We start from the raw sequence: 26,507 nt of genomic DNA on the forward strand, positions 1-26,507 counted from the left end.
TGTAGAGGTAACCGACGCATCGTGGTTGTATTTTTTTGTTTTCCCTCAAAATACAAAGAGCTTTAGAGCACATCAGTTTTAATAGAAATCTTTTTGTGTTATGAGAACATTAAGAACATAAGAACAGCCATACCGGGTCAGACAAAAGGTCCACCTAGCCCAGTGTCCTGTCTTCTGACAGTGGCCAATGCCAGGTGCCCGAGAGGGAATGAACAGAACAGGTAATCATCAAGTGATCCATTCCCCGCTTCAAGCAAACAGAGGCTAGGGACACCATCCCTGCCCATTCTGGCTAATAGCCGTGAACTTATGTAGATATTTTTTGAACGCTGTTATAGTCTTGGCCTTCACAATATCCTCTGGCAAAGAGTTCCACCGACTGACTATGCATTGTATGAAAAAAATACTTCCTTTTGTTTGTTTTAAACCTGCTGCTTGTTAATTTCATTTGGTGACCCCTAGTTCTTGTGTTATGAGAAGGAGTAAATAACACCTCCTTATTTACTTTCTCCACACTAGTCATGATTTTATAGACCTCTGTCATATCCTCCCCCCTTAGTCGTCTCTTTTCCAAGCTGAAAAGTCCCAGTCTTATTAATCTCTCCTCATACAGAAGCCATTCCATACCCCTAATCATTTTGTTGCCCTTTTCTGAACCATCTTCAATTCCAGTATATCTTTTTTGAGATGCAGTGACTACATCTGCAGGCAGTATTCAAGATGTGGGCATATCATGGGTTTATATAGAGGCAATATGATATTTTCTGTCTTCCTATCCATCCCTTTTCTTAATGATTCCCAACATTCTGTTTGCTTTTTTGACTGCCGCTGCACATTGCGTAGATGTTTTCAGAGAACTATCCACAATGACTCCAAGATCTCTCTTTTGAGTGGTAACAGCTAACTTATACCTCGTCATTTTATATTTATAGTTGGGATTAGGTTTTTCAATATGTATTACTTTGCATTTATCAACACTGAATTTAATCTGCCATTTTGTTGCCCAGTCACCCAGTTTTGAGAGATCCTTTCAGAGCTCTTCGCAGTCTGTCTGGGACTTAACTATCTTGAGCAGTTGTGTATCATCTGCAAATTTTGCCACCTCACTGTTTACCCCTATTTCCAGATAAATGAATATGTTGAATAGGACTGATCCAAGTACAGTCCCCTGGGGGACACCACTATTTACCTCTCTCCATTCTGAAAACTGACCATTTATTCCTACCCTTTGTTTCCTATCTTTTAACCAGTTACCAGTCCATGAGAGGAGCTTCCCTCTTATCTCATGACAGCTTACTTTGCTTAAGAGCCTTTGGTGAGGGCCCTTGTGACAATCTTTCTGAACATCTAAGTGCACTTTATCCACTGGATCTCCCTTGTCTGCATACTTGCTGACCCCCTCAAAGAATTCTAGTAGATTGATGAGGCACGATTTCCCTTTACAAAAATCATGTTTACTTTTCCCCAACAAATTACATTCAAGAATTTGGTTATTTATGTAACCCTACATTCTTGATTTAAACTGTATCTGTATAGTTAAGCCCCTATTTAAAAAACTAATTGGTGATTGAGAAATTCATAAAATTGACCATCTTAAAATTAAGGTATAGGTACAGTGCTAGTTCTCAGTATGGTGGTCTTATCCTACAATGGTTTGTATAACTGATCATTCATGACATTGGTCATTCATAAGGTTCTACTGTTTTATTATCATTTTCTCTGTGTGTGACTTTCCAAATAAAAATTGAACAAAATATTTTATGTGGATTTCCCCCCCCCCCCCTTTTATTTTTTTTTTAAACTGCAGCTGTTGCATTTCAGTATTCATGAACATTTCTGTTTCATGGGCTTATTACCCTATTTCAGAAGATTACTCCAGACTGAACCTTGTAATAAACTATTTCAGACCTAGATTAATTTCCCTCATCCCCTCACGCCCCAGTAAATTTTGTTGAAGGAGAAGCATTTTTAGTAGATGAAAATCTTGAAATCTGACTGACTCATGGTGAGGAGATAGCTTCCCCTAAAGATGAGGATGCTGGGAATTGTGGGCTCATAAAAGCCCACTATAGACTCTCTTAATCTGGTGTGAGCCTCAGAGCAGTGAGAACCTATCAGAAAACAGATCCTGCATGGGGTTCCTTTTTGTCTAGTTGCTGGTGAGTATTTTTACCCATTATACCTGAGAGCTTCAGAAGAACCTGAAAATATGAGTCTTGGGAACCTTATAGTCCATTGAACCACATGCAGACCTTCCTACATTTAGGCATAGCCATTCGTGTGCTTTTCATAGGAAGAAATTGCGGTCTGCTAGTTAAAGCAGGACACTGGCAGACTTGGGTTCTTTGTCTGTTTCTGATGCTGATTTACTGTGTGATGCTGGGCTAGTTTGATTGATGCCTCAATTTGTCCACCTGTCAAGTGAAGATACCTGCTCGCCTTTGTAGTGAATTGAGATTGTCCAATGAAAAAATCTAAGCATAATCTTTATGATTTTTTTATTAATAGCCTAAAATGAAATTATATAAAAAAAAACAACAAACAAGAAAAGAAAAGCATCTCAACACTTAGATGACTGGCTTCTGTGTGCAAGAGACGTGCACAACAATATGGAGAATGTATGAACTGCACTTACAGTTTGCCCAGAATAATATCACTGTAGATGCTTCTGAAGTTCAATAAAAAATGTATTATGCTACGACTCCTCCTCCTCCAAGAATACTTAATTATGATTACCTGTTTTGTTTAATTTTTTTCTACTGAACATTTCATGGATGTTAAGTGTTGTATTCCCTCTTTTTATTTAAATTAACCTTGACTCTGCACATAATTCTATGAATCTTTCTCTTCAAGCCTATTAAGCCATGCCGCCCCATGACCAACAATGCTGGAAGACTGTACCACTATCGAATTACAGTGTCACCTCCCACAAACTTCTTAGTAAGTACTTTATAAACAATTCCAGCCAATAGTCCAGTTCAGTTTATTTTAACGTTGATCTGTGTCGTGCCACAGCTATTTTAACTTTAACTTTTTTTGTTTTTGTTTTTTTTAGACAGACAGGCCAACTGTTATAGAATATGATGACCACGAGTATATTTTTGAAGGGTTTTCCATGTTTGCACATGCTCCACTGACAAATGTAAGTATATTCATTTTATGCATGGTACTTTTCTAGAAGGCAGGCTATTTCTGTCCTTTTAAATAGCACTTGTATCAATCAGTGGTACATGTGCTTTGAAAGGCTTCTTGTCAATTTCACTTAAAAATGGGAGGGTGACATTTGTGCTAATGATACTCAGGTTTTGTCCTGACTAATTGGGGTAAGTTTTCCTTTCATACTGTGATTGAGGCTGTAGTGTGCAACAGAATAACATTTTTGCATGTGTCAAAGTTTGAGAATGAAATAAACTGTGGATCACTTGTTAAAACTGTTAATTGGATTTAAATTAGATTAACTTTTTGAGTTCACAAAGTTAATAGAAAAGAAAAACCAATAATTTTAACGGATAAAATGGGAACGGATTAGTTCAGATCACCTAGTTTTAGAAACCTTGACTACAGCAGAAGTTTACTAAAAATGTCCTATAGTTTCCGACAACGGTTCAGCTTCCCATCAGATTGTTAGTAAAATGATGCATTTATGGTTTGGTGGGGCTATTTAGAATCAGGTATTTTGCAGCTTCAATGGAATCCTACTCTACCTCAAAAATGGGTGCCCCTGGTATCCCATCATCCTTTTGTTTCTCAAATATTAATTACTTTCATCTGATAGTTATAGAGTTTAAGGCCAGAAGGGGCCACCAGAACATCTAGTCTGACCTCCTGCATATCACAGGTCACCGCCTACACAGTAAACCCAACAACCCAAATTATGCCCAAGTATTACAGCCCTCAGGAGACTAGACTGTTATGTGCCACAGACAGAAAATAGGAGGGACCAACATGCACCAGTGCCCAAGCCCCCACAATTGCTGAGAAGTGATTAAATGAGATATATCCAGATGATCCCAGCAAGTGACCCGGCCCCCACAACAGAGGAAAAGGGGAAATAAACCCAAGGTCACTGCCATTCTGATCTGAGTGGAAGTATAGAAACACTTACCAGGAACTGTATGTTTACAAGAATTAATCAAAGGAATACTGTCAACTTAAAAAAATCACTCCTCTGCTTACAAATTTTATACCTACTATTGTTACAAGAAATATCTATTCTCTCCCCCCAGAACTTGCATGGTTCTCAGTGAGAGATTGGGCCCCAAAATTATTCTAATTGAAAGGGATTGAAAAGAATATGTCTTCCTTTTTTCAGTTTGCTCACTTGATGCTTTTGACAGCTCTCTGTGTATGATCAGTTTCACTGTTTTCTCTCTCTAGTCAGCTGGTTGGTTGTTTTTCCCTGTTGTTTCACACAGGAATATGAACAAGAGAACCATTTTAAACAGTAGGAAAATGTGATTGTAAAACAAGTATCCTGGAGACTAGAACACAGCTATAGTGTAGTCGTAGGAAACACATTTTAACTATTTTTTTTTTTATGTGACTAGATTTCAAGTTGCCAATTTAGTCACAACTTGAATTTGTTTGGTCTCATTACACAAATAAGGAACATGTCTGCATTGCAGAATCACACATGAAATAACAGGATTCGCCAAACCTGATTAAGAAACAGTGTCTAGCTGACTAGACAAGTGACGGTGCCTGTGAAAGGAGACTCCACCGTTCCTTGACAAAAGTAAATGTGATTGGGGTTTCAGAATTCTCTAAAACCTTTTGCTGTGATCGTTCTCTTAGCTCTGGTTTACATTACAAATTTATGTCGGTGTAACTACGTCCATACCTGTGAGCGTTTCACATCTACACTACAAAATTAAGTCGACCTAATTTACATCGCTTGTGCATGTCTGCACTTTGCTCCTTGTGTCAGCAGTGCGCATTCTCACCAGGAAGGCTTGCACCAATTGAACTGTCAGTGTGGGGCATTGTGGGATGTCTTCTGAAAGCCTGCAACAGTTGATGTAAGTAATGTAGTGTCTATGCTGACACTGCATCGGTCTAACTACATTGACCTAAACTCTATACCTCTCGTGGAGGTGGAGTTAATAAGTCGGTGTAGCGGGTGAATTACATCAGTGGGAGCGAAGTTTTAGTGTAGACATTTACAGAGGTAGGTTGACATAAGCTGCCTTGCATCAACCTATCTCTTTCGTGTAGACCAGGGCATAGTGTACATCTAATCCCTGGTGTACACAATGCTGTGTGTCAACAAGAGGGCTTCTCCTGTTGACATCGCTACTGCCCTCAGAGAAGTGGAGTACCACTGCACTGATGGGAGAGGCTCTCCTGTTGATGTAGATAGTGTAAGTGTTCAAAGGCAATTTTTCAGATAGGTTTTCTCACCAGTCCCTCCATTTTCACTTTGGGGGACATGGAGCAGAAAAAAACACTTAAGCATTTTTATTTGGGAAGGTATTATTACTAAGGATAAAGGAACCACCTTTTCTTTAGAATACAAGTCCACTCTAAGTCAAGCATGGCATGGAGAATTACAGACAACATGTGTTACAGAAAATTCTTCCTCCAGAGGCAAAGAGAATTCACACTGCCCTGTATGAGCTGATACCTGAAGATGCTCAACCTACTTCGATTGTGGAACTTGTGTGTTTTGGGCACAAAACTACTGGAGCCTCACTTGCAGTTCTCTTCCTGTACGCTTTTTGCTAACTGTGTGAAAACGGTCAGCAGCAAGTGATAATTCTGACAGATTGCTACTCTTCATTGCAGACATATGGTCATAGAGCAACACCACACAGTCTTTTCTGATATCAGCGGGAGAGTAGATAGGAAAGGTCTTCACAAGGAGAATGCTCTTGCTGCACTGTAAGGCTTTTGACAGCAATTATGGGGGAATTGCCGTTTCAGAGGCATTTCAGGATATGCTTGATAAATAGCAGATGGCTAAGTGTAGCATCCACATGGTTCTTTGCAAGGTTGGAGATAATATAACAAAATATTTTAATGAGACAAATTTGTATAGCTGAGGAGGCTTCACTTGCACCCTGCAGCTCTGTAACAAAGCTGCGTTATTAGTCGAGCTGGACAAATATTAGATAAAATGATATGTCAAATCATAGATGTTCAATGAATAATGCATCATTTGTGTGAAGTTATTCAACCAGCTTTATTACAGCATTATTCTTTGAATCCATTATTCAACAAATAGCATTCTTCCAGCTTTTTTAAGTGCAGCTGTGCCTGGGAAACTTGTTCCTAGTTATTTGGAAGTTGGTCACCTGATTAAAGAATCCCTTTTCTGCTCTCTTTATTCTGCACAGAAGACAAATGGAAATAGTCCTGGCTGTTAAGCAGCTGATCCAGAAAGTCCTGACTTGGTCATCTTTAGACATCTGTTGGAAAATAAATAGGCTCTCATGATATTTTAAAGCATTGTTGAAATAAATGTGACTGTTATTTTTTCCCCAAACATTGAGTAACATGTCTTAATATCCAAATTCTTAATTTCTATTGAAAGGTATCCAGTATCAAATACATTTGAAGAAAGAGGATTTGTCATATTTTTAATTTGATATTGGTAATCTGTAGGGGTTTTTGTTTCTGAATAAACAAGTTCATAACGGGGGGAACGTCTACAAAGATGGTTACATCTGGAATCTTCCTAGCAACAACTATACTTAATAGATATAGCCTAAAGATTAACATTAGTGAGAGCTGTGTATTTTTGGGGGGAGGAAGGGAGCATAAGCCCAGGGTCACGGTGCTGCAAGCAGATGTATGCAGACAGGAACTTGTACTGTACCTGTGAATTGAATTCAGCATTCCTCTTTGCAGGTACAGAGATCCCTTGCAGGATCGGGGCCTTAAATTGCTTCAGTTTCATGAATCATTGATCATTATGAGGTGGTCTCTTATATTTGCAGGGACAGTGAAAGCTTCAGCCATGTTGGCTTAAAAATGGCAAAAATTTAAGTTCTCTCATGGCTCACGAGAAAGACATGCAATTGTGTGTGTACTGGATTGCCTGCTTGCTTTTTGCATCAAAACCTTCAGAATCCAAACTGTAAAGCTGTATGGTATAGGTGCTAAATTTTAAGATCAATGGAAATGGCACTACTAATGATTGAAAGTGTAATTTAAATATCCTTTTAATATTTCAATACTACACATGAGTAGAGTCTTAGTAGTGAGTTTTACAAACCTAAAAAGAAATTGACAAAGTATTTTTCACGATTGAAGTTAAAACTGGCTGTTCAAAAACCTCTTGAAAGCACAAAACTGCAATCCTGTCCATCCCCTCCATCATCCTCCACCCGCCCCCATTTTGTATTATACAGGAGTCCTGGTTTGTTATACAATTCTTGTGATTACTGGGGTGTGATAAGGTTCTTTTTTAATGAGGGGAAGAAAGAAAAAAACCTTTAAAAGCATGCCATCATCTTGAAGACTGTTTCCGTATGAAAATTCATCCCAGCACTCTCCTCTCTCCCCGCAAAAAGTCTCTACCTATAACTGATGGAGATTACAGGAAAAAAAAAAATTTTTTTCTCTCTTTTCGGTGTGTTTACTTCATGTGTTTGACAGCACTTTGTATACAGTCAGTTGCATTTCCTGTCTTATGTGCTCCATTATGACATATGTCTCATGCCCTGATCTGAGAGAGCTGGTGTGTTTACTAGTAACAGCTGCAGTAGAGCTGAAACTGAAGGGGCTGCAGACAAAAATGAAGGTGAAGGAGAAATGGAGAGTTTGGCCCAAGTATGTGTGGTAGATATCTTGAGCCTGCCCACTCTCCTTTCCTGTAAAGACCCTCATAATAATAAGCAGTAGCAGCAGCAGAATAGAAAAAGCTCTGTAATATTTTGTCAGGGAGATTGGAAAACTATTTTCCAGGGGTATTGTAGCAATTTTTTTTTAATTGGTCAATTTAAAAAAAAAAATCAGGTTGACATTGTCCCTCTAAAAGAAGCAGGATGGGGGGGGGGGGGGGGGCAGTCTGTGGACTTTGCAAGATTATGTACTAAAAATTGATTAAATATTTGGCTTACCAGATGGTTTAGTTCCCCCTTACATGGTTTTTAGCTCTATTTTGTGTAAACCTATAAATCTGTACTGCAAGTCCCTGTGTCATGCTCCCATTACATAAAGATGTTTTAAGACTAATAGAATTAATAGTGGGCTAAAAACACTTTGCCTCTAGGTCGCTGGACCAGTCTGGCACCCTCTACGATGCACAATAAATTCATCTACAGATATAACATTTTCAAAATGGGAGAAGAGAGATCTGTTGGTTACTGAATTTTGCTTTTGCTGAACAAAACGTAGTCTCCAGTAGATGGCATTGTTTGACCAATGATTCCTGTCAGTCCTGTGTTATTTCACAAGCAGAGTTATTATAGTCATCTATTTCTCTCTGTCCCTCCTGCCCCAAACTTTGTGTGAACTCACCGAGGCAACAGTTTTACTAAATGCCCTTTTCATCAGATGGAAATTCTTAGGAATCAAAATTGTAGGAGTGATGCAGTCAGCACCATATGTCCTTTCAAACTGAACTTCTGTTCTGTTTTCCTTCCAGATTCCTCTATGTAAAGTAATCAGATTTAACATTGACTATACGATTCATTTCATTGAAGAGATGATGCCTGAGGTAAGGGGGATAATTAGTCAAGAGATCAGTTTAGGTTATGAATTGTTGATGTGTTTAAAGGATTAACTCTGTCGCATCTAGCCTCATGCACCCTCTGAATGTATAGCTGAATGGAAACCTATGATTTCTACATAAAGCTTTAAGCATATATCTAGAACACTATATATTGAAAATGAAATTGAGAATACTCAGCTTTAGCCATACCTCTTTGAACTTTTCAAAGGTCTGTACGAATATATTTCAGACAGTATGCCTGTGAAATAAGATAAGTATCTGTCGACTTTACAAATGGGAAAACTGAGGCATAATAAGGTGGTGGTTTGCCATTTAAATCAGTGGTAGAACTAAGGGCTTGTCTACACTGGTACTTTACAGCGCTGCAACTTTCTCATTCGAGGGTGTGAAAAAACACACCGCTGAGCGCAGCAAGTTTCAGCGCTGTAAAGCACCAGTGTAGACAGTGCACCAGTGCTGGGAGCTGCGCCCCTCGTGGAGGTGGGTTTTTTTAGAGCGCTGGGAGAGCTCTCTCCCAGTGTTCTGCCGCGACCACACAAGCCACCTTAAAGCGCTGCCATGGCAGCGCTTTAGTGTTGCCAGTGTAGACTAGCCCTAAGACTAGTATTTGACTTTTTTTGACTCCCAGCCCTGAGATCTGGTCACTAGAGCAGGGCTGTCTTTTAATCTAAACTGATGCAAAAAAAAAAATCCCTACAAATACAAAAAAAAATTCCAGTTTATAATGTGGTTTGTATTAAGACCGTTTTTGATTAAGCTAAATTTGTGGAGTAAATTGCTGCAATGGAACGTCATGTCTAGGTGTAGATTCACTCTGCATATTAACTACTAAGATAGGATCAATGTTTAGTTTAGTCCCATATATTTACATATTTTTTCTTTTTCTTTTTTCTGTCGCTCAGCAGTAGATTTATCTAAATATATGCAAGAGGCCAAAAATTCCAAAACAAGATTAAATGTGGATCTCAGTGTGATTAACTTCCTAATACTGAATCTACTGTGCTGTCTCCAAATCTTGATTTAAAGTAATAAAAGGACAGCAACCAAAATAAGGAACTTGTCTTTGTGGAGTCCTAGTCAATTGTCTGTGCCTGTGGCACTGCTTGCAAACCTTATTTAACAAGGCACCCTTGCCAAAGAGATTTTGTTGGGTTTGGAATTTTTGGTTGGCTTCATATGCATACAATTCATATTGACTTGAGCTGTTATTTTATATAATTTGTATTGACCTGAAATAGTGTTTTTAAGACACAGTCTCCTTGTTTGTGGCTGAAAACTAGCGTGGCTTCTTTCCCAGTTGAGCTGAGGAATTTCTCTGCTCTTAAGATCATAATCCTCAATTTGTGATGTACTTATTTGTTGCTTAGGGAGTGGTGGTGATATCACCATTGATGATTTATAAGCTTTTTAGCAAGAAAATGCAGGAGTGGGGAATTATGAGAGAGGTGTTTGTAATAAATATATCATCTCTTTAACTTATTCAGGTGAGAGGCTTTTGGCACATAGTAAATTATCTTGCAGTCCTGAACTCATAATATCTGTCTCCAGTGTGGATTTGGGCCTTTAATAAAGAACACTTAATATGCATTAACATGCTTTCAGAAGAGCCCTCAAATGCTACGTGATGCTTAAATGAATAACAGACAGTCATATGCGTAAAGATTTACTAATCATTGAGCAGTATCGTCTCCAAATTGTATTATTTATTTGTTGAAATATTTGAATAATGATATTCTGGCCTTTTTCTTTTCCAGAATTTTTGTGTGAGAGGACTTGAATTATTCTCTTTGTATCTATTCAGAGATATTTTGGAACTCTATGACTGGAATCTTATAGGTAACTGTACAGTTAAAAATATACACACAAAGAAATATTAAATGTTCTTTATGAATTCAGTAATTATGCCTAGGTTTTAAAGCATGCTTTGGTTTAAAAGGAGGACTTGAAGTAGCAAAATTGAATGTTTTCAATTTTAAATGGTATGGATAAGTTTCCGGTTTGCTTTTACCAAGAGCAAACCGTTTATCAGGGTTCGTTATAGTGGGTGTATAGAAACTAACAGTACTCAGGGTTGTCATCCAGGTCTCTTGGGTAAGACATTTAACACTTCCTTAATTACTCCTACATGATTTTTGTTTTTAATGAGCTGTTAATTATATTATGTATATTGCACAATAATGTGTTCATGAGGCTTTGTTGTCTGGTGTCAAACAGAATGCTGTCTTTGCCCTGACAAGCTCACAGACTAAAGGCATTTGTCCTATAGTACAATGAAACTACAAAATAGTGGCATATAGGCAGCCACATAGTATTCCTATGCTTACTGAGCTGTCATTAGAGCTGAAAATTTTACCAGGATATGTGGAAGTATACATACATTTTAAGACTGTGACACAACAAAATTTCAGAGTTAAAACTTTTGCTCAGTCTAAAACAAGAGAAGTTTCAGAAGAACTTCACTTTAAAATATGTAAATATATTTTGGTACTTGGCTTTTCCTATGAAGATTTATTTAATGCTTGCTGTAACACAGAGATGCATATACATTTAATATTTTGTGTGTGCTTCCTTTGGTTAGTCGTTGACTATCTTTCATAGTCCGGTTTTTGGATTAAGTATTACTGGCTTTGATTGTACTGTCCTTTACTTTTTAAAATTATAAGTCACATACCGTTTTGGGCTTTCCTTTTCACATGAAGCTTTAACTGATATCATTGGAAAGGAGGAAGTCACAATAACATAGACCATTTTTTTCCTCCTTAGTCTGTATAAAGATAAGTACTATTATTGGAACAAACTAATTGGAATGAAGACAAAATCAAAACAAAAGCAAATTCTTTATTCCTGTGTTTTTATAGAATTTTTTTGTAGTGCATTGATTGTACAAGCAGAATTTCTTCTTGCTGCCCACATGGACATTTCTATTATATAGTGGACCAAAGAGTACATTATTTCTACTTCCCCTTTTTCCGTGCTGTGTTTTAATTTCACCAAGCACTTAGATATTCTGGGTGAAACTGTGGCCCTGTTGAAGTCAAACTTCCATTGATTTCAGTAGAACCAGGACTTTACCCTCTGTTTCTGCAAATACGTTTTCAGAGGCTTAATTCTTTTTCTGTTAATTTTCTTATTTAAGGTCCTTCATTTGAAAACAATTCTTGTTGTCCAAGATTTCATTTCATGCCACGGTTTGTGAGGTTTCTTCCAGGTAAGTTTATATCGTGTGGTTGGTTGAAAATTAGGCTTCCAAACTCCTATGCATCTCTTCAAACAAGAAAGAACCATTTATATGGGCCTCGGAGCAATGTCTTCACAGGGACTGAAGGTTCAGGCAGAATCACTTCATTGGTTTGTACTTGGTCCTCAGTGTGAAAGTTTTATTTGCAGTCAAAAGAGCTAGAGACTTGTTTTTTTGTTTTTTTTTAATGGAAGCTGGGATTCTGGAGCATTAACATATGAATCACCAGAGGAGAAAAAACATCAGTCTGACCTGCTTTAATCCAACCCTCAAGCCGAGGAACAGTCTTTGGTGGAGAAAGGACTGTGTCTACTCTTGTATGGAAAGCCTACTTAGGGGTTTCCCACACCCACAATATCTGGGGGGAAGATCCTCCGTTGGTATACATTTTCATAACTTCAGTGGAGCTGTGAAAATACATCCCAGGTGAAGATCTACCTCTGGTACTTCCAGGAGAATCATTTCCACAGAAATATTCTTGATATGAGAGCAGTCGTCTATGTATTTTGGCTATTCAGAGACCTACTGTCACGTAAAGTTTGCTTTACCTCCTAAACCAGGGTTACTGGTAGCTGTGTGGAGGAGAGGGGTATAGACCACAGGGACAGTACTTCTCCATCCTTTAGGAAAAGGTGTTCACATACATTTAACCACTGATCCTTCAAATGACAAAAGTTTAATTGCTCCTTAGTGGTACAAAGACACCAGGTTTCTTCTTCTCCTGGAGATAATAGTTACCTGATCCCATAAAGTTACAGCCTAGTCATGGCTGGTCACTCAGAATCAAGATACCTCTTTCCATCCCAACCTAGCACTTATTTCAGCACGGCTCATGAGATAGAAGAGGTACTTAAGTGTCTCAAGCTCTCCAACTTCTTAGGAGGAGTCTGCGAGAACATATACCATTCAAGTGTAAAAGCTTTTCAGTCTAGTGTGAATAGGCCCTGGTGGATCCTTTTGCTTGCCTCACTCAAAAATTTCTGCTTTCCTTTCTATTTTTTGCCTCAGTCTTGGATACAGACATCAGCACTCAGTTTATTTGCCATTTCGGTTTTCTGTGACCTTGTAGAAAGTAAACTCCTCTCCTGCTCTTCCCTCTGAGTACAGGACTAAGGGCCATCTTGCATTTAGTATGTCCCTCTAGACTGCTTCTGGTGGCACATGATTATTAATACTGTCCCCCAAAAAATCTCAATTTGAAGCACTTCTCGCAGACACTTCTAGCAGAAGGGTTTATTTTAAAGAGCAATGATTTCAGCTTGCTGAACAAGTGAGCTTCAGGCTTTAGTGACTGATCCACCTTATTGTAAGTACCATGGGATAAAGTAGAATGGCTTTTGATCTTAATCTTTTCCAAATAATAGCCTCTAAGAATGTACCTCCAGCTTTTTAACTAAGAGTGCAGATGTGGCATGAAACAATCTGACTTGAAGAGAATCATGCCTAAGACTCTGTCTACACTGAGATTTGAACCATATTTGAAATTTTAAACGTAGTTGTAGCTAAACCAGCTTCAAACATGGTTTGGCTTGCCTCTGCAGTCAGGATATTAAAAGCTGTCAGACTGCATCTATCACTGTTGTTCCTTAGCAGGCCTGCATCTTAAAATTGTATTCAGTCAAAAGCAAATGTATGATGTTTGGTGGCAAACATCAGTTCAGTTCTTTTCAGGCGATTTGCAAAATTGGCCACATGTGGCTCTGGCTCATCATTTGATCTCAGTACAAAATGAAAATAGATTTGACCTATGTGAAGTGTGTAACCTATTTCTAGATTAGAAGTTGTCTAGTTCTATCTTGCTAGATTTGGTTGGTTGTTTTTGGGGTGTATCTCTTAAACTGGTGTTTCCACATTGTGAGGCATCTTATCCCTTTCTGATTGTGAGTGTATATTATCATTCCTGGGGCGTCTTAATCTCTACAGAGTGGGAATCCATCGTCCTCAGTATATTTGCAGAATATTATTTATCTATAGTTCTTCTTTGAAGATATTGGTGCAGTAGATCCCCACACATTCATCCACTGCCTTCTTAGAGATATAGGGATGAGTTGTTCGATTCCTCCTGCTCCCCCCCACCCCCCTCATTTTCTTGTCTTATGTCTTTCAAACAGAGTTAAAGAGATACAGTCACAATGTCTGCCTGGGCTGGCTGAGATGGCAGGCATTGTGTGGCTCAGAACATTGAGCTAATCAAGTCATATTTGCGCAGTGCCATGGGCCTCAGAGGTGAAGAGCGGTAATCTACTGTACCTAATTGTTCAGAATATCAGGGAAACATACATTATGGAGTATTTGATTTTCTTTGGGATCGTGGTCAGCAGAGAGGGAGTCCACAAACATGAATGATTTTGACCATGAACACTGGAAAAGCCTAAAAGAGGCCAGATTTCAGAACTGGGTCCAGTACCATCTTCTTTGGCTTAGACCACATCATAGACTCTTGTAACTTCATTAGCCCCATGTTTGTTAAAGTAAGCAATTTGGTGTACATACCTAGCTGCTGCTGCTCAGGGGCTACCTCTTGCCAAGTTAAATAAATTAGTTGTTGCCAGGTGAGGTCAAATGGGTCCTTTATAAAGGGAATATTTTCAAATTAAGAAGTTGTTTTTGTATTTTAGGCTGCCACTGTAGCTCATTCAGTCTGCTTCTGTAGCTCTTAAGAGTAGTCTGTCATTACAAAGGGAGTTTGGATATGTTCCCCAGTTGTGAGTTTTATATTGGAATTTAGAACAAGGTAATTCTACTGAAGAAAGTCTTCTAGAAGATTACTAGGGTAGGTCATGTTCCTGACCGTCCACAATCCTAGTATTTTTCTTTACTCCATCGATCTAACCCTGTTGGAATTGGAGAATCACTTGCCTACTTGTTTATATTGGTTGGAGTTTTAAACTGTACCACCCTGACGTGGTGATTCAGGAAGACTTTCCATAGGATTCTCAGAATATTATTGCAGTCTTTGTGCTATAGCATTTTCACCAGAATATTTTTAGCCCTTAGTTTCTGCTCATCTCCTTGCACAAGACCCTATTAATGTTTCAGATAGCATACTGTGACATACAGAACAGGCCAGCTTCTGGAAGGGAAATGGACTGAAATTTTCTGCTTCTTTGTAATGATGACTCCTTTCACTTAATGATGTCGCCATATTTACAGATTAAACTCTTTTTGTTTAAGGAAAGGATTTGAGAGTCTCGTATCTGAAGGAATCTTAGTAACATGCCTCATCTTCTATCCAAACGTTTGCTCCACAAACAAGTTTACATGTAGAATTTGAGTGGTGGATAGCTCCTCAATAAAATGCCTGACAGGACCATTATGAATTAATCTCTACTTTTGTGGTCCTCACGGTCACGATTGACTGCCTAGTCCAAGTCAGGGTGCTTTTTATGCTTGTCACAAAACGCAGTCTTGGCAGTGTGCATTTCTTCACGTCTCAGAAGTAGTTAGTGTTCACATGTACTTGGTTCATCCAGAGACAGTAACTCAGCATGAGCCCAGGCTACTCGTTAGTCTTCATTACTGCAGGTGCAGTTCATAAACACTGAATATTAGTCCATAATGCCAGGATAACTAATTGCATGCATCCATAAACGTCTCATAAAATTCTTGAATGTTCCTCCAGAAAGCCACATAATGTCTAAATGGTTTAAAACTATTGTTGTAAAAGGAAATGATAAAATGTAAACAGGCAGAAAGTAACTGGACTATATAACTTAGGGTTCTACATGCAGATTTTAAAGCTCTTCGGCCAACTAAGTTAACTTGAGGCTTTGAGAAAGATTAAGCTATTATTCTTTCTACCATTAATGTTATTGTTTCTAGTTGAGCAAATTGAGGTGCTTATGCATGTGCATTATTCATCAATAAAATGTTTGTGTTCCTATTAGTTAATTATTTGGGCAGTTTGCACTTTATTTAACCCGTCTGAACATTTTACTACTTATGCATTATTTTCCTTTAATAATGCTTTGAAGAGAGGGATATTTTTAATAAATGTTTTTAATTTGTTTTTAAGATGGAGGGAAAGAAGTGCTGTCAATGCATCAGATCCTACTCTATTTGTTACGATGCAACAAACCTTTAGTCCCAGAGGAGGAGATTGCCAATATGCTTCAGTGGGAAGAGCTGGAATGGCAGAAATATGCAGAAGAATGCAAAGGAATGATCGTTACCAGTCCTGGCATGGTACTGCAAACATTTTTAATTTATAAACAAACCAGGCATGCACTATGATCGTGGTTCAATGAGTTCGGTGCAGGCTAAATTGGAAAGGGAGAAGGAATCCAGAGGGATGAACAAGAATCCTTTGATCTCAGTGCTCTTGGAGTAACTGTATTGAAAGTATGCCAAATGTAAAAGAATTTGGGGATGCAAAATATGATAGATATCTGGGAGTGAATTCACTTGATCCAGCACCTGTACGTAGTTCACACTTGCTGCCCTATTCTTTGGCAGACTGGGTGATGTGCAAGACAGGTTTACAAACTAACAACATATCAATGTGTACATGGGGTTGCACATGTTTAAAACATTGCAATTTCAAATTTGTTCCCCTTGTGCATATGTATTGTGATAATCTTTAATTACACGATCACATACTATTTATCCAGAGCACCCCTGCTTCATTCTGAGGGTGGGTAGTTATTCAATAATTCCTTTTATCTTCCTTCATCAATGTGTGGCCCCAGGCCTTATTTACTGTACACCAACCAACTCTGCACTGAATACAGAATTGTTAATTTTCTTATTGAGTGCTTCACTGACAGTACTTACTTTATTTTCGGAACATCTTTGTGATATTAGGTGGTGGTATCATCCCTAGTTGACACGTGGAGATCTGAGGTCAGGAGATAGTAATGCCAAAATTATCAACTGTCTACTAATGTTGAGTACCCAACTTGAAACACATATGGCTTGGTATTTTCAGAGTACTCGGATTTTTATATCACTTTATACATTGAAAACACAGTTTTAATCAACTTCAGTTGCTGCTGTGAATGCTCAGCGCTTCTGCAAATTTGACCCCACGTGTCAGTTGGGCACCCAGAAAATGAAGAACACACAGTTAATAGCGCCTTTGAAACGTTGGTTTAAATGACCGGCTCAACATCACTCAGTAGCGGAGACAGGATTAGAGTCTGATTATCTAGGGTGGCATTCAACTTCCTCAGTCACAAGACCACTCTTTTTCTTATGGAAATGCTCTGCCTCGTTCTCCTATCAACTTCTGCAACAAATGAGGCAGGGTTTTAAGGACAACAGCCTCCTTTACTACAAAACCCTGAATCAGTTCCAGACACAGTCCATTCTGTGTACTGAAAAAGCATATCTCTGATGTAGCCAGCATAACTTTCTTGCCAAATTTCAAGTTCCTGTTTCACAGTATGGCAGTACTAGAGTTTCTCAGTAAAATAATTGTAAGGATATTTTTAATGTGGGCAGAACAATGTATTTTCCTTAACCTCGCTCTAGGTGAACTGTTCATGCTGAAACTTTTTAAAAAATCAAAAATAAATAAAAAAAATCAGTCTGTGGCAAATTCTCAGCATGGAAAATTTCAGCCCAAATGGTTAAATTTTGGCAAAGTTATAAGCAATTGAAAACAGGATCTTATAACCGAAAGTATTAGGCAGCCTTAACAGTAGTGCTGCCTATAGTAAATGTCATGGACTCTGACACACAAGAGTAATATACAATAATGGAGGTCACTATAGCCCAGATTCCCAATTGGTGTGAATTGGGATAGCTTCATTGACTCAGTAGAGCTATACTGATTTGAACTAGCTGAAAATCTGTTCCTTCTTGTTGCATGCAGGGCTTTTGATTTCCATTGTTAATCAAGAAACACAGATAAAACACCCCCCCAAAAATGAAAAAGAGTCTGATGTTTATCCAGTACAAACTGGAAAAACACCAGAAATGATTCCTGGTATCTAAGGCCTTGTCTACACAGAGCAGTAATGCAGACTATGGGGGTGTGGTTTCTGAAGCGCACAAATGTGTTGCGCATTAATTGATCCATGCAGACCTTGTTGGTATGCACTAAACGTTCTCTAGTGTGCAGAATCTAGTGCTGTTTGAAACAGTGCTACGTTAAAACGCACGTGGGAACATTACAAAACAATTACAGATTAGGGTACACACTACTGAAGTGAGTAATGTATATTATATACATATTTTTAAATACAAAGAGAAAGCCCTGAAAGCACCTGTTCTGTGGATATCTATGTAAAACTCAAAAATTTCTAAAATAATCAGCAGAAAATGAAATTAATAAACAGAAAAAACAGAAGCTGTAGTTATATGTAAACTTGTAGAAAAAATATATGGTACTAATGTATCATTTAAGAAATAGTATGTACTCATGTAATTAAAACATATGCACAAGGGCATTGAGTTTGCATGTGTAACATTAACTTTGAGTACTTAACTATCCAGTCTTGACATTCTGGAAGGAAACTTTATGGGATGAATTTGTGTGTGGGTGTTGGTATGTGTATACAAATACATAAAGGCAATTCCCTATGCCTTAAAATGTTGTTGTTGTATTTTAATACCATGAAGGGAAGAGATCATTAATGCCCATTTTTTTCTTTCAAAAAGGTTGTGACAATTTGTTTTTTCTTAGTATGTGGCTTTTTTTAAGTGATTACTACATGCCCTGAGTGTAAAAGTAAGTGAGAAATGGAGTATGAGAGTATCTTCCATGAATTTTATCCCCTATTTGATCAGCAGATTCAACTTTATTGTGAAGACAATATGAAAAAATGCTTTAGAAAATGACATCTCTTAAATTCAGTTTTTGTCAACTTAATACAGCAAAGTAAAAACACTGTAAAGATAAAAAAGTAAACATTTATTTTCCTGTTTTTCTTCACAATATCATTTGTGAAATAAGAATTCCTGCTGGGAGGAAATAAAAAGATAGAGAAAAACTGGATTATTTTAAAATTTGAAGAATAAATATGCTATATGGAGAAGAGAAATATTATGATAAGCATAAATCTTTTTACATTTCGATTTAGACTTTAAAGAAGTAACAGTAGACCAGCATTATTTTAAACAATTTAATATATTCATGTCGTTTTCTTAGTTTCTCAAATTTGGTTTGGAAAAGCTAATCCATAAATTTTAATCCAATATGTAATACTTTAATCTTTCTTTTACAAATCCTGCTTCTCTTCAAGCGAACATAAATACATATTCTATACAGTTATACCACCCCCGCCTGCAATGTCATCAGATTTTTTAAGATACACAAACGTCTGGCTTGATCAATATTTGGATGGGAAAAATAGCACCTCTTTCCTGTCAATCAGTACTGAATCAACATCTGTGTATGCTTCAAAGTAGCACTACGTTGCTGGAGGTTCCATGTTTTGGATGAGATGTTCAAACCAAGTTCATGGTCATTCAATGATCTCATAGTATTGGGGTTTGTCTACACGTAAAACACTGTGGTGACGCAGCTACACTGCTGCAGTTATGCTGCTGTAGTGCTTCAGTGCGGACACTAGCTACACCAAAGGGAGGGCTTCTGCATAGGATGAGGTAATCCATCTCTCGGTAAGGTGGTAGCTAGGTCGACAAGAGAATTCTCCTGTTGACTTAATGCTGGGGGTTAGGTCGCTTTAACTCTATTTCTCAGGGGTGTGGATTTTTCACACCCCTGAGCGACGTAGTTATACAGATCTAATTTCCTAGTATAGACCAGGCCCTCTTCATAAGAAATATACTGTGAAAGGAGGAGACTAATTCGGTTGTGTCCTCTTTGCTTCTTAATGATGTACTGTATGATTAAGGTCTCAAATGTTTTTTGTCTTTAGAAATATTATAAATATCAAGTGCGGTCATCCATATTTTTTGCTGGAGGTCTACTTGAGAAACCAGACAGTTGGATGTGGATCTTTCCCAGCCTGAAATGGAAGGAGAAGGGGTTTGAGTCTTTCGCAAAGAGTTCTGTTGTGAGAATTATTTATCAGGCATTTGTTAATGTCTGTTTAATTCAGAAACAAATCACAAAGCCAACGTACTTTCAAAGTTAGGTGCCTCAAGTTGGGCCTCAGTATCTATATTTAAGTACCTAAATAAAAGTGGTGTGATTTTTAGAAGGTGCTGATTTCCCATTGACTTCAGTGGAAGCACCTGCAAGCCACTGTAACTTAGGTATCTAAACTGTAGGCATCCAAATTCAAAAAGGTTGGCCAAAATGTTTTTGATCGTTTGAGATTTTTATTCTGTTAATCAGGTTTAGTTTCCTTAGTACCCATGATATCCTTATCCTACCAGTTTCTCAGATGTCTTCCAGCAAAAGCAGGGTAGAAAAGACCTGAGTTTCTAATGCTTGGGGGAAATCAGAAAAAAAAACAACTTACTTTAATAAATAAAAACCTTTCAAAGTTGCCTTCATAGATCATAAAAAAACAAAAAGATGATAAACTTATTCCATTTCTTTTTGAAAGTGACTTGTCCTTGTTAACTTCTAGTTCCAGAAACAGCATTCAGTCTCCTAAAAATCCTCCGTGTTTTCATTTTTAAATCGCTTTCTTCTTCTTCATATCCTCATCTAAATGATTATGTATATAAGCCTTAAAAAATTTTTTGCATGGGTGGAGTAATTTTAAAGATTAAATTTTTTGATGGGCAAGTGAAATGTTTCATTTTCCATTATCATGTAAAAAGGATAGTTGATAAACATTTATTTTCACTTGGACTGGTAAAACCTACATGTCAGTATTATAATTCTGTCCACTGACAAGCATTTTCACCATTTAATTCCAGAAGTGGCTGCACTTCACCAGTAGGGGAAATGATCCCTCTATATAGTTGGTATCTGTTTGTAAAACACTTTTTTGGGGAATGATTTGTTATAAACACTTTAAAAAGAATATAATTATGTAATAGCAATAGCCATTCAGTAACTAATAATGTCATAAGAAATAAGGTAACTTTTTTATGTGGAAGTTCTTTGCTAAATTGGCAGTTTTAATATAAAGACGACTCTAAGTAATGTATCTTTTCAGACACTTCAGAGAACTGGATAGCTTTAGCATCATCCAAACAGCTAATTGCCAGGTGGGAAATCGTTTGCATACATAACAGAACAGCTTGCAAGATAATAGAGAAAATATTTGTGCAGAGAGATTCAACTGTGGAACTTAAGCTAAGGTTTTTGCATATGCTACAAAGAGCAATACAAACGGCACGTTAACTGCAATGATCTGGAGTTACTCATTTTCTCCATTTTTAGAGGTCAAGGGAAAATCACTTCCTTCTACAGTTTTCCTTTAAAATGATCAGTTTTCAAGTGCAAAAGGGACAAAGTATTCCTCATTATTCAAAACTGCATTCCTCATTAAACACATTGACTTTGGAGCATTTTGTAAGAATGAGGCTACAATTTTTAATGCCACTTAGTCTGTGATTGGATGGGTCTAATAATGTCTTTACTTACATTAGGTAATCAAGATTAGAGAGGTGACATGGTCTAGTGAACCAAATACAGGAATAGTAGTCAGAAGTATCAGGATTCGATCCTGGCTCTGGTACCAACTTAAAGTTTGGCCTTCAGCAATTCATGTGAAATTCCTCCTCCCCTGTAAATCAGGATAATACCTGTACTTCAGGGTTGTTGTGATAACCAATTAGTTTACATTGCTCAGCCCTGTAAGTGCCACATATTATTATATATTAATGGTTTTCTACATATATAGCTAAAATATCGCTCTCATTGATTTCAATATGTTGAAAGTCTTCTCTGCTTCTCAGAATGATGATGTCATTCATTTGTCAGTTCCTGGTCAACATCATAACGTATCCAATAAAATATCACTAGCGCTCTTGTTAATTAGATAAACTGTATTGATTTTCTTCCTAGAAACCCAGTTCAGTTCGTATTGATCAACTGGACCGTGAGCAGTTCAACCCTGATGTGATTACTTTCCCCATTATTGTTCATTTCGGGATACGGCCTGCTCAACTCAGTTATGCTGGAGACCCTCAGTAAGAAATTTTCCTCAAAGCTTATATTTAAAAAAAAAGTTACTGTTTTTTCGTTTGTTGTTGAGGAAGGGCCTAGTCACATGACCATTGAAGTTGATGGCAAGCTTACCGTTTTCTGCAATGGGAATGGGAGCAGGAGTTGGCTTTTATAAACTAGAGAATCTGAAATGTAGCTGCTTTCTCCTCTTCTGAATTGTAATTCTGTTCTGCACTTCCTTTATCAATTTTAGATTTTCAAAGCGAGCACGTCAAATTCATGCAATAATAAAATTATGTACTTGGTAGAAATGTTATGAAACCAGTGGCTATGTCCTTGTCCCGGATCAGCCGTGCCTTTACTGCAGCTACCCGGTCTATCTCAGCTCCACTGCTCTTTATACTTGTGCTATAGCTTGATGAAACCTAGTGTGTATGTGTGTGTGAGCAGGGCAATCACACCCCTAGCTCAGAGTATAGACAGAGCTTAAGTTGACTTCATAAATCTAGGCCCTCATGTTTTATGTGAAATACGTATTACTAAGGTATTCAGAAAAGTTCCATTTGGTGTGTTTTTTCTTGTCCAAGTTTTTGATGTAGCTAAGTGAAAGCAGTTATAAATCAATCTTTTTTATTATTATTATTTTCTTATTCCCCTGTTCATCCCTGTAGTATCTGAGTGCCTTCAATGCAAAACTGGTAGCAATAGCAAAGTCCCTAGTGGATTTCATGGAGTCTCTGCCTCTCCTTTTTTGGGGTAAAAAATATCTGGTGGATTTTCGGTTTGTTTGTTTACTTGGCAGGATGATTTGTTTATTTGTCATTTAATTTTTCTTTTTGGACAGATAAATGTATTATCTGTTTTGAAAATGTTCTGGTGCTGGAATCCTGTATTGAAACGAAAAGAAAATAGCGTAGAAGTAGCCTGTAGATTTCCAGTTTCCAATTTGTTTTATAGACCAAGCAGACACTGGAGTCTCCAGGGCTGAGGAAATGCACTGGAGAATGATGGAGTGATATAGCTATGAACAGACTCCAGTAAACAAGAAACGGGATGGGGTGTGTGGTGGAGCTATGAGAATTCTGAAACCGTAAAATAGCTGCGCTCCATTTGATGGAGCATCAGGAATATGGAATCTTCACACTAACCCACCACTCTGAACTGGTGCTATTTGCGCAGACGAAACATAGAAGAAAATAGATCATTAAGCAAATACTTTGATTGCTCCTTTGCTTCATTTTAAAAGTGTTTGCTTTTGTGTTTTGTGTTGAGAGTTGCTTCTGCTATGATTTTTTTTTTTTTAAATACTGTGCATAAATTGGGAAGTTTTATCCTCTGCATTGACTGAAACGTTTTTTGGGGGGGGAGGGGACAATATAAGGGCTGCATTTAGTCTTGCTATAAGTTACATATGGACCTCATATCAAGAAAAGGAGTCTTTCATATGAATCAGAAAAAGGCTTTGACTCAAAGCCACATAATGCCCCCCACTGAAGTGTGACCCATCAGAGATATCTTTTTAGAGTGAAGTAGTAGGGATCGTTTACCACTTTGTTAGTGAGAGCTAATCCGTTCATAAGGTCAAACAAGGAGGCACTCATGCTGTGTACTTCTAGTATGTGACAAAGATTGGGGGGGGTTTCTGTTCTTTCCTGCAGGTACCAAAAGCTATGGAAGAGCTATGTGAAGCTGCGCCATCTGCTGGCTAACAGTCCCAAAGTCAAACAGGCTGATAAACAGAAGTTATCCCAGAGAGAGGTATGCTGGCCCTTCACCCATAGCCAGTGACTGAGCACCGAAAGGGATGGGGCTGTGTTACTGCATTTCTACGGAATAAAGGGAAATAATATCTATTATTGTCATCCTCACAAATGATTTTCTTTTCCCCGTGTTGAGTTGATGTTACCTTTTGTTCTTTGCCTCCTAATGGAGAGACATTTTCCGGCACTACATTTTACCCAGTTACAGATTCTGCCATAAGGTGTTGAGCTTCTTACAGCATTAGTCATTAGCGAATGCTTAATGTTGAGAAAGGCTTTCCATTCTAGGCTACTCTTTTCAGCTGCTCATAATCTTAAATTTCCATGATTTACACTTGGTCCAAAGTTGTATTTCATTGGAAAATTCAAGTTAGTTCCCTTTATGGGTGAGGCAATGATGGGAAGGTGGAGGGATTTTTTAAAAAACAAAAACAAACTTTAGTTGTAGGGGTTTTTCTGGCAAAATAACTCCAAAACAGTTGAAGATAAAAACTTTATTTTTTGCACAGTCAGAGTCTTCAATGAGAAATATGGCGCTTGCAAAGAGGGAGGGGACGGAGGGGGAACCTGCGCGACATGTCCTCGCTCCTCCCCCCTCCCTCCTGCCTCCTGAACGGCACAAGCCAGCTGATTGCCGCGGGCAGGAGGCAGGGGACGGAGGGGGAGAGGAGCGAGGACGTGGAGTGCGGAGTAAAGGGGGGGTGCTTGGGGGAAAGGGTGGAGTGGGCGGGCCGAGGGTTGAGCCCCCCGCCCCTGGTGCTTGCAGAGTAGGGGAAGCTGCTGCTACTGTGGCACGTGCTTCTCCTAGCCTACAGCACCTTCAGCCTCCTTGCCTGCCTCATTGTCTCCAGCGCCAGGGCTGTGCCTCTGTGGGGTAAGGTGCGGGCACCTCCCAACTATAGTACTGTACTGTATGGCAAAAAAAAAAATTTCCCTGGAACCTAACCCCCACATTTACATTCATTCTTATGGGGAAATTGGATTCGCGTACCATCGTTTCACTGAAAGTCGCATTTTTCAGGAACATAACTACAACGTTAAGTGAGGAGTTACTGTACTCAGAGGTCCAGTGTATATTCTAGGTAGCAGCTGGAAGGGGATATCTGTGCTTGTGTGTAGGCATGCAGATGTATGTTTCTGTGTGACTGTCTATAATCATGTAGCTTACATGTGTGTATAAAGTGGAGTGTGACTGGATTAATCAAGGAGTCTTAGACCGACAGCATCACCAGTTTGCTTTTTCTGTAATGACCGAAGCTGCTGCTGCAATAGATGGTCTTCAGTATATCTGACAATGCACCAGATTTTATCATTAGTGCAAAGCATAGCATACTGTCGCGTGAACACAGGGCTTAATTAACATTGTATTTATAGTAGTGTTAAGTAAGCCCCCAAACCTCAGCTTCTTTCCTTGTAAATGGGAAGTACAACAGTGTTAAAAGTTATCTATGTCATAATTTTAAGGAGGAATGCTTTTTCCACTGAAATAGATGATTTTTATCTTTACTGCAGCTTTCATCACTGCAGGGGAGAACAAATGGAAGGCTAGAACTTTTTATTAAAAATGTCTCTCATTAGAGAATAATGGATGAGTTATTCTTAAAACAGTAGCAGAGAGGGCGTGGGGGCGATTGCATTTTGCTGCAAAAATGAAGTGCTCCTTTGACATTTATCACTTCTTGTAGTGTGTAGACCTTTGTTTCTAGATTGTATCATCCAGGATGATGGTTTCCTAAAGTAATTGTCTGTCATAAGGAAGATGTATCGAAAACCGTTCTTAGGCAGAAACTTTGCGGTACTGTGCTCCCACTTTGTGACACTGAGGACCTCATCAGTAATTTAGTGGGAGCTGGCAGGCTGCTGTAATTGGCATGTGAATTTAAAAAAAAAAGAAGAAAATTATTCAGAATTGGGCACTGAAGATACACGGATATGCATGGTACTGTATAAAAGCCTAGAAGACCTTATAGAGCCTACCCCTAAAAGGTGTACAATTTATGGCCTCTGTCCATAGCCCGTTGACATTTGGATTTGGGCCTAAGGGAACAGTGCTTCATGCACACCTGCTTATTATTGCCATTGATTTCAATGTGATTACGGGATGCGAGGTCATTATTTGTATTGAGGTGGTGCCTAGGAGCTTCAATTATGGACCAGGAGAAACCCTTTGTGCTAGACACTGTACAAACTCAAAACAAAGAGACTGTCTGTGCCCCAAAGAGCTATGTATAGTTTCTTTAAAACTGAAGCAGGCAGCAGGGAGGGAGAAGTTCTCAGCAGGGGCCCTGCAGTGAAGTATAGCGAGAGGAGAGATGTAACTTTTATCTTTAGTCCTTTATTCTAATAAAATTCCTTGTTCTCAATTAGAAGAAAATATGCAGTGACTGCTTCCCATTGTCACATATGTATCAGAGTTGACATACTCTTGGGGGCATTTGCAGTATCAGGACCTAAATTCAGACTAAGAGACCCTTACATACTGGATTATTTATTCTATTTATTGCTTCAGATTTATACAAAAAATAAAAGGGACTCCTATCCAAGGCTGTACATGCCTTTGCCGTATTTCAGAAACAGAAATAAACTGCCAACTTCTCAAGGTCAAGGCAGTGCAGTTTTTGAACACATTTTTTTTTCTTGGTTGGAATAAAGTGGGTAGGTTTCATAGTAGGAGCCTCTGGTGTCAGTGGATACTGACCCCCTGTTCCGTAAGAGGGGTATTGACGTTTAACCAAGATCCGTTATAAGGTGACTGGGGCTAGATAATAAAGGTCTGTCTCTTACCCGCATGAATGAAGGGTTGGTTGTTTCTCACGCAAGCCTTGGGATGGAGTATCAGATGTCAGGAATTCC

General features: G+C 38.4%; 1 protein-coding gene across 5 annotated transcripts in view; it reads left to right on the forward strand.

The window, feature by feature from the left end:
• The window catches only part of DROSHA (drosha ribonuclease III), a 104,707-nt gene that overhangs the window by 19,899 nt on the left and 58,301 nt on the right, over positions 1-26,507 (forward strand). For all 5 annotated transcript variants that reach the window (XR_005224429.2, XM_027829014.3, XM_043540219.1 and 2 more), the window contains exons 8-15: positions 2,854-2,940; positions 3,056-3,142; positions 8,591-8,662; positions 10,432-10,513; positions 11,814-11,885; positions 15,931-16,100; positions 21,793-21,917; positions 23,553-23,652. Coding sequence is in view for 4 of the 5 variants with exons in the window: in XM_027829014.3 (XP_027684815.2) it covers positions 2,854-2,940; positions 3,056-3,142; positions 8,591-8,662; positions 10,432-10,513; positions 11,814-11,885; positions 15,931-16,100; positions 21,793-21,917; positions 23,553-23,652 (795 nt within the window). In the remaining variant the exon portion in view is untranslated. The remainder of the gene's footprint in view (positions 1-2,853; positions 2,941-3,055; positions 3,143-8,590; positions 8,663-10,431; positions 10,514-11,813; positions 11,886-15,930; positions 16,101-21,792; positions 21,918-23,552; positions 23,653-26,507) is intronic.

This window comes from Chelonia mydas, chromosome 2 (genome assembly GCF_015237465.2).
Source record: "Chelonia mydas isolate rCheMyd1 chromosome 2, rCheMyd1.pri.v2, whole genome shotgun sequence".
Classification (NCBI taxonomy): Eukaryota; Metazoa; Chordata; order Testudines; family Cheloniidae; genus Chelonia; species Chelonia mydas.